Source organism: Gekko japonicus, unplaced genomic scaffold (assembly GCF_001447785.1).
Source record: "Gekko japonicus isolate JY-2015 unplaced genomic scaffold, Gekko_japonicus_V1.1 scaffold23, whole genome shotgun sequence".
NCBI classification, from domain to species: Eukaryota; Metazoa; Chordata; class Lepidosauria; order Squamata; family Gekkonidae; genus Gekko; species Gekko japonicus.
In genome coordinates, this window is record NW_015163094.1 from 3,469,656 (window position 1) to 3,482,255 (window position 12,600).

General features: G+C 41.9%; 1 protein-coding gene across 1 annotated transcript in view; it reads left to right on the forward strand.

Moving 5' to 3' along the window:
* The window catches only part of GLRX3 (glutaredoxin 3), a 22,929-nt gene extending 11,271 nt beyond the window's left edge, over window positions 1-11,658 (forward strand). The window contains exons 5-11 of the mRNA XM_015406540.1: window positions 4,204-4,376; window positions 4,471-4,532; window positions 7,749-7,806; window positions 8,198-8,250; window positions 9,134-9,173; window positions 9,250-9,342; window positions 11,423-11,658. Coding sequence (XP_015262026.1) covers window positions 4,204-4,376; window positions 4,471-4,532; window positions 7,749-7,806; window positions 8,198-8,250; window positions 9,134-9,173; window positions 9,250-9,342; window positions 11,423-11,473 — 530 coding nt within the window. The 3' untranslated portion in view covers window positions 11,474-11,658. The remainder of the gene's footprint in view (window positions 1-4,203; window positions 4,377-4,470; window positions 4,533-7,748; window positions 7,807-8,197; window positions 8,251-9,133; window positions 9,174-9,249; window positions 9,343-11,422) is intronic.
* The last annotated feature ends 942 nt before the right edge of the window (window positions 11,659-12,600 follow it).

A 12,600-nucleotide genomic window follows, 5' to 3' on the forward strand; every position in this document is an offset into this window, starting at 1 on the left:
GGCGGGGCCACGACCATCCGAGGGAAAACCATAGAGTTTTCCCTCAGATGACTGTGGCCCCGCCCCCAGCGTGCCAGGTGTGGTCGCATCACTTCCTGGTGACGTGCACGTCGGGGTGGAGTTCCCCCCGGGGCCCGATCCGGCAGTGGCGGGGAACGGCCTCTGGGGCCCAGGGGGACTTGGCAAGACCACCTCCAGAGGATACTAGGGCTGGGAGGCCAGAGGCAGGCTATCAAGCCACTTCTCTGAACATCCTCTGTGTTCCAGTAGGAGTTGCCAGAGGTTGCCATGACTTCCAGGTGCATGTGAACTCTCTCTCCACCTCACATTCACTCACACACACAGAAATGGGTCATTTGGCCCTCGTAATCCATTAAATAGTCATTGGGTCCCAGGTTTGTGCGTCCAAACGAAGAGAGCCTGTTTAATTGTTGATGCCATTGTCTGTTTAAAATGTAAACAAGGGCATAGTTGGGCTGTGGGTTTTTTTTAATTGTGAGCTGGGAAGACTTCTCTGTGTGGTGTAGAATAGTTACAGTTATCCGAAGCACATGTGGGAACATGGGTTTTGTTAGATATGTCTTTCCTTTGGCATATGTTTTCCTAGATGTACTCCAGAGAAATTACCTTGGCTAGGCTGTGTGTTAGCCATGAGCCCCTTACAGGGCAGTGCATTTCATTCCTGTGCCTCAGTTCTTACTTACTGTTACCAAAATAGTGTCCACATTTGGCTGGTCCCTACAGGGCGATCACAAATGGCAGCTGCAGTAGGAAACAAAGGGGGTCAACTGTAGACTTGCGGGAGAGTGGCTGCCCTTTCTCCCTTTGCTTCCTCATGTCTTGCAGTGAGGTCTAGTCCCTTCAGTGCATCAGTTAGGGTTGCCAAGTTGTTTCTCAGCCGCAGCGAGGGACTCCCGTGCGGCGACTGGAGCGCGCGTACGCCACACACATGTCACCAGGAACTGACGTTAGGACGCCGGGCATGCTGGGGGCGGGTCCACGACCATCGGAGGGAAAACATAGAGTTTTCCCTCCGATGGTCATGGCCCCGCCCCCAGTGTGCCCCGTGTCCTAACGTCACTTACTGGTGACGCGCACGTCGGGGTGGGGTTCCCCCTGGGGCCCGATCCGCCGCCGGCGGGGAACGGGCCTCTGGGGCGGGGGTTTCCCCACCCACCGGTGGGACTTGGCAAGCCTAGCATCAGTGCTTGCAACAGCAGCTCTGGGCCCAGGCAAGGTCAACTGGGCGCTTTTGCACAATGCAGTTTGTGATGGAGAAGTTTCTGGATGGATTGTGTCCAGACTAATTTTCATGCTAATAACAGATTGTCAATTGTAAACAAATGTAATTGGATCTTGGTATGGAATCAGAAATCCTTGTTATGTTCTGTATTTCAGCCTTTCCTATGGAAGGCCAGTTCATAACAATGTTAAGTGAGGTCTATCCCCTTGGCGCTGTGTTCACAGGCTTGTTGCTTGCTTATATCATTAGTATTATAATTGTACTTAGCTTTCTGTTGCTGGCCAGAGCAGCGTTCTCTTTACTGTAGGGTGGCTTGTGTGTTCACATACGTGCCCTGCACTCATGCTTTCATTAGCTTTTGTATTTGTCAGATGGCGGCTGTTCAGAAAGTCAGCCTAAATCTTTTTTTGCTATGGGAATAAAGCAGTGCTGCCACTTTATCCCTAAGCATAACGTTTCCAGCCTGCTACTTTAACCCTTACAAGTGAAACCCCACCAATCAATCTTTCTCATCTGTATGTAGTTGCCTACAGCTAAAATGAAGCGTTCTCTCTCAGCCTCTTACAGTAGAAAGAAGTTAATATATTGGCAGCAGAATAACCATCAGCAATCAGCCTGTAGCTGTTTACTAACGAACTCCCCAGATGAATGGGGGAGAGAAAATTCAGGATTCTTGTTTCACTCCAGGCTGTACAAGAACTTAATGCTTCAGTTGTGGGAAGAAACGCAGCCTAGCTGTATAAATAAATGTTAGTTGCTCATGGCTCAAAAATGCAGATTTGGAGACCTTAAGCTATAGTACAAATCAAAAGTGTAATGGATGTGTTTGCCAGGCAGAGATCATGTAAAGGTTCCTTTGTGTGTATGCTTCTTCAGCTTCTAAAATCTGTCATTTAAAACTCTGATTTTTGCAACCTTTTGAACATGGGTTATATTTTTTCGAATAACCGAAGACAAAGCTACTTTGACTAGCTCTTTTGTTAGCTAAGAAAGATTTTTTAACAAGAACTGTAAGACAATAGAAAGGTCAGTCTTATCTAGCTATTGGTTTAGACATACTTGATTTGAAAGGTGTTGATGTGGGGCCCTTTTTCAAGGGTATGGGAGTACAACTGGAGCTCATTGCACATAAGGAGTTGGGTAGACTTGTGTACTTGCAGCAAGCAGTGCTTCAGAAATGGTCCACTGTGGCTAACAAGTTATTTTGTTGGCTGCAATCCTAAGCACATTTTATTTATAAGTAAATGCTATTAACATTTCTTGGGCTTAATTCCAGCTAGCTGGGGTTAGGAATATATTTTCCTGAAATGGAAATTCAGGAGTCATTTGCTGTTGATATTGTGGGCCCAGTCTGGTGCTGTGGAGGAAAAAAATAATCAGAAATTGGATTGTATTTCAATGATGGATTCATTTTATGATATGGTCTGCACAGTCAAAATGGCACCGTATGATGTGATTTTGCTATGTTAGGTCTTTGCCTTTTTGTTAAACTCCCCTGAGCAAAACAACAGGTTAATTTAACTGTGCTAACTGTTCAGGAGAGGTTTGGTGGGCTGAAACCAGCTGTTTGCCTTCTCCAGTTTCCAGAAGACTGATGTCAAGGCTGATACTGCATTATATTATTTCTTCAACAGGTGTGGATGTGAAGGTACTTGCAAGCAGGAAGACTGCCCAATAATATATTCAAAAAAATCTATAGTATCTTTCAATGACAGAAGTACTTTACAGTTCTTGGTTATTTACACAAATGACATTCCTCGCCCATCTACAGTTGAAGGGATAATATTACATCATATTACATATGAGTTCAACAGTTAACAAAGTGCTTGTTCAGGGGGAAATTATTCTGTACTGGTCAGGTCTTGCAGTCTTCCTTGGGAATTGTAGTTTATTAGGATTGCAGTGAAGAGACTGGGGACGAATAACCAGCTGGCCAAGATATTTTTAGCTTTTAATACAAGGCATGTTTGAATCAATGCATATTATTGTTATCCACTTAGAGGTGTTATGCTATCATCTGTCTGGTATTTGCAGTTATAGAACAGTGTGGAACTAAAGCACACTTCTGCTTCTATCCTTGGCACAGAATGTTAATTAAAAGTATAGCCAGGATAGGATGAATGGCCTGACATGTTCAGATCTGCAAATCAGTCAGATCAGCCTAACTTTGCTTATTTTTCACTTCTCTTTTTGCTGGGCATAGAAAAGGATACAGAGATACTCAGGATACTGTATCACACATGAAGCCACCTTTCTTAAATCAGACCTTTGGCCCATTAAAGCCAGTATTTTCTACTTAAGACCAGCTGTGATTCACCCAGGTCTCAGGTGGAGGTCTTTCACTTCATTTTTTTTTTTAACTGGAGCTGCCGGGGCTGATCCAGGGGCCTTTTGTATGCCAGATGGATCCTATACTTTTGAGTCCTACCCCAAATCCTTGATCCTTAAAAAATGTATTTAGTTGCCACTTTGGCTGTTGAGATTTTGCATATATGGGGCTATGTGCTAGTCTTGCAACTAGAAGGCAACTTAAAAATGCCAAGTGGGATTCTTGGGAAGCTAACACTTGTTGTCAGGATCCCATTCCATTCTTGCACAGATTAATAAAATCCTGGGTAGAGTATAGCATAATAGAGCATTTCCTGGTTAAACTTAAATACCAAGCTCAAGTTAGTTGTCCCACTGCCAAACAGGGCATTCTGGAAGAGAATGGCAAAAATGTAAATTCAGTGATCAACAAATTGAGTTGCTATCTGTAACTGGCAAGTTATCCAAAATAAGGGGTGTTTATTTCTGGCGTAGGTGAATTGGACAAGTGTGATAATCTGCAACTTCAAGTAATCTTTTTGTCTATCGCTTGCACATCATTAATATAAGTCATGCTAAATTAGGACACTTCCTTGCTCATAGGTTGGTACAGCCTTATTCAAGTGTGTGCCTTTCTTATTTTCTTTCTACAGGTTTCAGCAGACAAATAGTGGAGATTCTTAACAACCATAAGATTGTGTTTAGCAGCTTTGATATCTTTTCTGATGAAGAAGTGCGTCAAGGACTGAAAATCTATTCCAGCTGGCCTACATATCCACAGTTGTATGTGGCTGGAGAACTTATAGGTGGGCTGGATATTGTCAAGGTTAGAAAAGGCAAAATCTACATTTAAAAACACTATCAATTTTATTTATAAGGCCACATGTGTCCTTTGTGAACTCAAAATAACTTATTTTCAGGAGCTGGAGACTTCTGGAGAACTGGATACCATTTGTCCCAAGGCACACAAATTGGAGGACAGGTATGGTGTACTTTATGTTCTCTAGGTTTATTACCAGGAAGGTAAATTGCATCACTGGAGAAGACCCTGATGCTGGGAAAGATTGAAGATCAAAGAAGACGGGGATGGCAAAGGATGAGATGGTTAAACAGTGTCATCGATGCAACGAACATGAAATTGAGCCAACTTCAGAGGACGGCGGAAGACAGGAGGGCCTGGCGGGAGCTGGTCCATGGGGTCGCGAAGAGTCGGACTCGACTGTGCGACTGAACAACAACAACAAATTGCATCTATCTGAGGAATTGAGCAGTGACTCACAAAAGCTCATACCCTGCCACATATTTTGTTAGCTTTTAAGGTGCTACTGGACTCTTGCTCTTTTCTACTGCATTTGTCCTGTTAATGAGCTTTAGAAAATTGAAATTATTGCTGTGGGTAAGCGTCTGTGAACATAAGAAAGGCTCTGCTGGATCAGACCAGTAGTCTGTCTAGTCCAGCATCCTGTTAAGCATAGTGGCCAACTAGTTATGCTGGCAGTCCAGCAAACAGTGCAAGAGGCCAAGCCCTTATCCTGATGTTGCCTTCCAGAGCTGGTATTCACAGGTTTGCTGGTCGTAGTAAAGAAAACTATGTAGGTTGTCTATGGAAGTTAATTCAAATCAGAACAGTTGGTTTTGGGCAGACACAGCAGCACTTGCCCCTCCCTGTTTAACTGTCTCCCCTTTGTCCCTGCTGCACCTTGCACCAGAGGGTTGGTGAATGAACAAATGATGAGCTTTTATCTATACATCAGTTTGGGGCTGATGAACTTTGTAAAGAGAACCCCTTTAAGGTGTATAGGTGTGTGTGTAGCACATCAGATTATACCAGTAGTTAGAATTTCAAGAATTATTTCAAGAATTAAAAGGTATCTATGGTGTTAGTTGCTATAGATTTTTCCTGGCTGTATGGCGATGGTCTTGGCATTGTAGTACCTGACATTTTGCCAGCAGCTGTGACGGTGCTGGCGAAACGTCAGGTACTACAATGCCGAGACCATGGTCATACAGCCCGGAAACTCTACAATATCTAATGAACTCCGGCCACGAAAGCCTTCGACAACATATCTATGGTGTGTGTGTGTGTGTTCACACTGCAGTTACAGCAGTGTGGGGTTCTTTAGCTCTGCTACTTGACCACCACTAGACATAGATTTGTGGAGAGTCTCATGTCTACTAGTTTGCCTTCTGTTGCCTTCATAAGTCTGGGACTGGACTGTGATCAGGTGCTGTTTGGTCACCGACCCTGCAAATCTCTCTGCTGGTATCCCCTGATGTGCTTGGCATCATGTGGGAGGAGCCCTGGGTAAGGAGAACTTGGCAAAATGCTTTGTTGTTTTTGTCTGTGGGGCAATTCTGCTGTCACTCAGATCCTTCGGGGTATTTTGGAATGTCAGTGGTCTGTGAGAACCCCCCCCCCCAGTGCTCAACATACTGAAGTGCCATGCTTCTTAGTGCCATGCTTCTCTGTTGCAGGCAGCCAGACTTCTAGTGCCCAAATAAACATGTCCAACTGCTTGTGGGACATAATTGAAAAATGCTTAAGGTAGTTGTGACGACCCCTTATATGGGGAGGACTGGTTTCCCTTTAAAAGTGTTCTTTATTTTGTTCTACTAGGGTATATCTGGCTGCCACCAGGAAATTTTAAGGCTTTCCAAACCTTTATGCTTTTACTTTTTCTATTACTGGGTAGATAGGTCGAGTTTAAGGCTCATGAGGATCTATGTGGTCCTAAGGAAGTATTTATTTCAGAGTTGGCATACTTGAATAAAGAAGATTTATTGAAATAATTCATAAATAAAAGGGTAGAACAATGTAACCAGTAATGTGAATATTTTCAACAATTGCTTGGTGTCTCACACAACTGCTCCCTTACTGACAGGGATCTTTCAGGTAACTTTGTAACTCTTTAATTCAAGGTCATATACGTTCACTGTTTCTTTCTAGCCCATCACTCAGACTTTCCTTTTTCTCTGAACAACATCATGAACAGACAGCTTAACTGCTTCCTAGACACTCAGCTTCAGCTTATAACTGTTTCAACACTGAACTGCTTGTCTCTCCTTTCATACACAGAACTTAACTCTCTGCTTCTCTCACAGACCTCAGAACGAACTAACTAACTGAACATCAACTGTCAAACCTAACTGAAACTCTAGACTGACACACATACTCATCCACTCATTTTCATTTCCAAAACCCCTCCCCCTCTCTGTCAATCACCAATCACATCACACTTGCCTCTTTCAACCACTCTAGTCTATTGACCATGCAACCAAACTTTTAAAGAGACACACACAGAGAAACAAGGAATCGTTACAGTAGTAGTTTAAATTTAGAGAACTCTCAGAAGTTTATGGAATCCATAAAGTGGCTTTGGGATTGTACAGCAAGTTTTGTGGGGCTATGAGGGAACCAGAACTGTCAAGAAGATGTTATTGGCTAGGATCCTAAGTCATGTGAGCACAGCCATATTCGCTGAAGAGAACTTCCCAAGCTCCCCTGCGCTCCGCTTTGCCTGTGAAATTCTCTTTGTGTGGGTTAGAGAAACTTTTTCTGTAGGAAGAATTCCTCAGAGGAGGAGAAGGAAGTTAGGATCTTTAGAACATTAAGCTCTGTGTCCTAGTCCAGCACACAGAGAAGCACATTGAAGACTATTGGTTTTAACTGGGCTTGAGGGTACCATTGAGTGCATCACGGTGCATTGAATTGTGATTCACTTCTTTAGACTGGTTATTCATGTGTAGGAATGTGAATGCAATATTATGTTAATAATAAGCATCCTTTTGATAAGCAAAGGAACTTGTTCTCAGTTGCAAGCTTGTTAGTTGTTTCTATTTTTAGTTCTTGATTGTGTGTTTGCATGTGTGTGTATAGTTATAGATAGTGCTCATGCTATTTAAACTTAGCATAGTGCTTAACTATACCAGATGTCAGCTTTTGTGATTTTATGGTGGAACCCAGTAGCTAAAAATCTCAGTTTTTATGGAAGACTTATTTTCTTTAACGTGCATTTGAGATAATTTTATGTCATGATAAATAATTAATTTTACAAGAAGTATCGTACTTGGAAGTATGTACAAGTGTAACTTTCGATGCTACTTTAAACAGCAATTATTTGGAAGGTAGTATGAAGCAAAGCAGAAATGCAAATATTTTAGCAACTGAATTTAATCAGTATTTCCTCTCCTGTTCTAGACTTAAAGAGCTGATAAATAAAGCTTCAGTGATGCTGTTTATGAAAGGAAATAAGCAGGTAAGAAACAAGGAAGTGTATTTTTTTCTGCTTTGTGATTTTTTTCTGAACATAAATGAATACCCGGGACACTTGACACTAGCAAGTTCATCCCCTTGGCTATGTGATAGCATAAAGAGGTCACTTTAAACCAGGCTTGAGCATTCAGTGAGTAGGCAGCCATCTCTGAAATCTGTGGCTAAAATAATGGGTGGTGGCTTATTGAAGTCAAATTCTTATTCATTCTGACCCATAAAATAAAATAAAACAAGTCTGGGGAAACATTTGGTGTATCTTAAGTGCCTCAGATCCTGTTGATTAAAGGAAAAGGGTGTTCATAGGTTTTAAATTTTAACTTTGTGTGTGTGTTATGTTTTCTAGTATATTCTTCAGCATGTTCTTCTTCTTGTAGGTGGCAAAGTGTGGCTTCAGCAAGCAAATAATACAAATCCTAAACAATACTGGGTATGGAGGTATTTTCCAGCCTTAAATGCATCCTTTTCTTCAAAAATGAGCATAAAACAAACCCATCCCATTGGTGGTTGTTGTTCCTCAGTGTTGACCAGTTGTTGTTCCCTCAGTGGCCTTTCAGCCTTTTAATGCATTGCCTCTCCTGGACCATTTCCTTATCTTCTCTGCTTTCTCCTTCCCCTCAGTGTTCCCTGGCCCATGTTGTTCTCTGCAGTGCCTTTTTTTGCACTTGTGGCTTAATAAATTCACAGGCATTGTAGAATGCCCGTGGCCGTGTTTATGGAATGGCCACTCCCCACAGTTGTGATTAGGGCAGTCAGAATGCTGATCATGTCGCCATTATGGAATGGCCACTCCCCACAGTTCTGATTAGGGCAGTCAGAATGCTGATCATGTGATAAACCGTAGAAGTGTCAAAGAATCACGCGCCACAAATTTGGCATTTTCTGTGACCCTCCTCTCCCCAGCAGATAGGAGTGATCAGTTCTCCCTAATTGTTTACACATTGTGTGTGTGGTGTAAAGATTCCACCTGCTGGCTCTTGTCTAATATAAGAAGGAAGGTCTCCCCTGTGGCCGTCACGGAGCATCATTGACACTGGTGGCACATGCATAGGTCTCTGACTGCAGTGTGCTTTGACTTAAACGAATTAGTGCATCTAGTCTCTACAGTAAATATTCTTTTGTGTTCCAGTGGGAACACTCAATACTCATATGCAGCTCAAACACTGTTGCACTGCAAGTGTTTATATTTGAGGATAAAAACTCTTGAGGTTTTTAAATTGTTAAAACTAAGTGACAGCAATTAGCACAACTGGTTGAATATCCCTGGCTCGCATAATAAAAACTTCCTTGTTTTTGTTTCATCTTTGTTTTAGTGTTGATTATGAGACATTCGATATATTGGAGGACGAAGAGGTAATGTTTCAGTGGTTCATTCTTTTTAATGTGTCTGGAAATAGTGAGCAATGCTGACTGGGATTATTTTTCTTAGGTGAGGCAAGGTTTAAAAAAGTATTCAAACTGGCCAACCTACCCGCAGTTGTATGTGAAAGGTGAACTTGTTGGAGGGCTTGATATTGTTAAGGTAAGGAAAGAACTCTTCGCTGACAGGTATATGTAATCCTCGCTTAAAAAAAAATCTTACAGACTTCACAATCACAATCTGAGGTGGATCGCTCCTTCCATTTTAATTCTTTTTACTGGAATGAGTTTAGAAATTTGCCTTTCATGTTATTCCTTTATCATATTACCATTATCTGGCCAAGTACAGTTTGAGTTATCTTTGCAATAGGTCAGCTGGATGGCATATCGAGGTTTTCTTTGCTGCTCTTTGTCCAAACATCATAGACTCTGTCTGGGTACAGGGTGTATTGTTAGAGGATAACGAGCTCGTGTGAGAGAGAATTTTAATATGCACAACTTTCCCCTCCTGACTCCTCTCTTGATTTAAAATGAAATGACTTTGTTGGCTTTTCTATGACCGTCACTAGCTTTAATATATTGGTGAAAGGAGTCTTAAATCTCCAATGTGTTGCCGCATTGGCCACTAATGTACACTGAAATGTATTTTCTTGACAGCAGTCAGTTACCTTTCTGTAAGAACCATTTCCCCCCTGTGGGTGCGTTCACAGGTTTCATTTGCTTCTTAGTTTTAGTTTTTGACATTGGTTTTTCCCGAATAAGGCATTGACATTTTACCTAGCAAACTGTCTCATTCTTGAGGAAAGGTAAGGTTGTATTGTATACTTATTTGGGGGGGAAACCCCAAAGCAACAAAAATAGATCTGCATTAGTTATTGCATCTTCTGTGTGTGTGTGTTTTCCTGGAACACAACAGGCACAGGCTTTCCAACCCAAATGCTCTTGAGCCTATTCTTGTCTTGAATGTTTTATAGCCAATTCCATAGGCATTGTAACTCCTGGGAAGACAGAATCAATAAATCTCATTAGGTTTTAAAAATAAGTTGGTGTTAGCTTGTGTAGCTGATCTTGTTTTTTAAAAATTATTTCCTGATATATTGCATTTGCAGGTTATTTTTTTGATATGTATGGTTTTTTTAAACAGCGGCAAAGTTAGCATTTGGATGTTCTATAATTTTTGCTTTTTTTCTTTTGGAAGAAGACAGATCTTACAGACCATGGATTAGCTGAAATTGATCTAACAGTCAGGCTGAAATTGATCAAACAGCCAGGCTAAGGGCTACAGTTGGATATTTTTCTTTAAAGAGAACAATCTCTTCATATTCTCTTCATTATTCCTGGATAAGGAATTTCTTTGCTTTTTAATTTAATTGACAGCTTCAAATCCTTGCTGCCTTCTTCTGTCTTCCCTATAATATTTGGCAAAGCTAAGCTCCTGTCACTGCTTTATGAGGTCCCCCCCCCAACAATACTTGACTGCTAGTGACGTGGATGGGGGGGCACTTGCAAAGAACAATATCATTACTTGGTTTGCACTGAGATATATTACAGTGGAGGAGAGGGAGAATTTACCGTAGAACTTCTGGCAACAGCCACCCATCTCCTGTAATGTTTAGTTCTTGCTTCATGCTCTTTTTGCATATTCAGAAAGATACAAAAGCATGTCTGCTGCCTGAGATGCTTGCTCAGATCCTCCCAGCTTCTAGGGAGTATGTTTGACTCAGGAAGGGAGTGATGTAGTGAACAAGGCCAAAGGCAACAACACTGTGGTTCATCTTTACCATGGGTTGACCTTGTGGCCTGGCACCAAAGCGTATTTCCTTCATCTGGGGCATGTTTCCCTTCTAGAGAGTATAGTCCTTGCCTTACTTTTGCATATATGTCTTCCTCCATCTGAAAGTGACTTGCTACTGGTGGTGGAAGGGTGTGCCATGACTGTTGGCCACCTTAGGCCAAGTACCTGAGCCTAGAGAGTCTCCATCAAAGCTGGGATTTCCTGTTGTGCCCGGCTCTTGAACCAGACACAATTTCCAGCTGAAGGTGGTTCCATGGGTGAGGGATTCTTCTAAACTAACCTTCTAGGGGGAAAAATCCCTGCCCATCATGTTAGATATGCAAGAGAACTGCAAAATACCAAATAACAAAATAGTTTAGTCAGGGAGGAGGATGCCATTGTTCATCTGACCTTGTTGCTCAAGCATCACTTTTTAAAATGTTTCTCTTTCTCCCGCTCCCCCTTACAGGAACTGAATGAAAGTGGAGAATTATCATCTGTTTTGAAAGGAGAAAATTAATGCAAATGGACACATTAATAAATTACACTCAAATACAAAAACATACAAAAAATTGCACTGGAACATGACTGAACCCTGATAGAAGGGATAGAACACCGTTTCTGATTGTTTGTCTTACTTCACAAGGCCATGCTTTGTAAAGTTATGACCATCTTCAAATTGAATTAAAGTTGGAATGTTCAAAATGTGTGTCTCGTATAATTCTTATTTTTCTTTTATGTGCAAAAGTGGCTAGTAGTTGTAAATCCTTGGCTTACATTCAGGCCTTGGGGGAAAATGTCTTCTTTGGTGCTTCACAGCTGGTCAGTGTTCCCTCTAAGCTGAGTTAGTGTGAGCTAGCTCACAGTTTTTTACCCTCCGACTCACACATTTTTGCCTTAGCTTGGGAAGGAGAGCTCCAGAGCAAACTAATTTATACAGTAGCCAAATCGCCCGCTCACAACGTTAATGCCAGGAGCTCACAAAGTAGAATTTTTGCTCACAAGACTCCACAGCTTAGAGGGAACATTGCAGCTGGTATCAGAGGGCCTTGCACTGTGGAAAGGGGCTGGTGAAAAAGGGAGGAGGGTAGTTCCAGAGTGCACCTTAACAGAGAATGCTGGTCCAGTAGATGACAAAGCAGTGAAAGGAATGAATGAAAGCTTTACAGCAGGTGGAAGTGACCCATGCCAGAACAGCTTTCTGGTGGGATATCATCTGAAGAACTGAATCAGACAGAAGTCACAAGATGGTTCATATAACAGCAACTGAAAAATTAACCAAAAATGTGGTTGGTTAATTTGGTGTACACTTCTTGGCCCCACACATCTGACAATTCTTAGATTACGGGTATCTTAACCAAAACTGTGTTTGTCACAAAGTGTTTTTCCACCGTTACTGGAGAGTAAGCCAATGTAATGCTGATTAAAAAAAAAAAGATTGGAGAAATTACGGATCATTTAACCTAAGATCTCTCCAGTGAAATTTGTGGAAAGCACTATTATTGATACTGGCTTGATTTAGAAGAACAAGCTCTGCCTACCTTCTGCAAACAGAAGTCATGCTTTACTAATCTCTTGGTGAAAAGCATGCCTGCTGCTCTGAGCTGCTTTGAGGAAAAGACGGAGACGTGATTGTCAGCAAGCGTG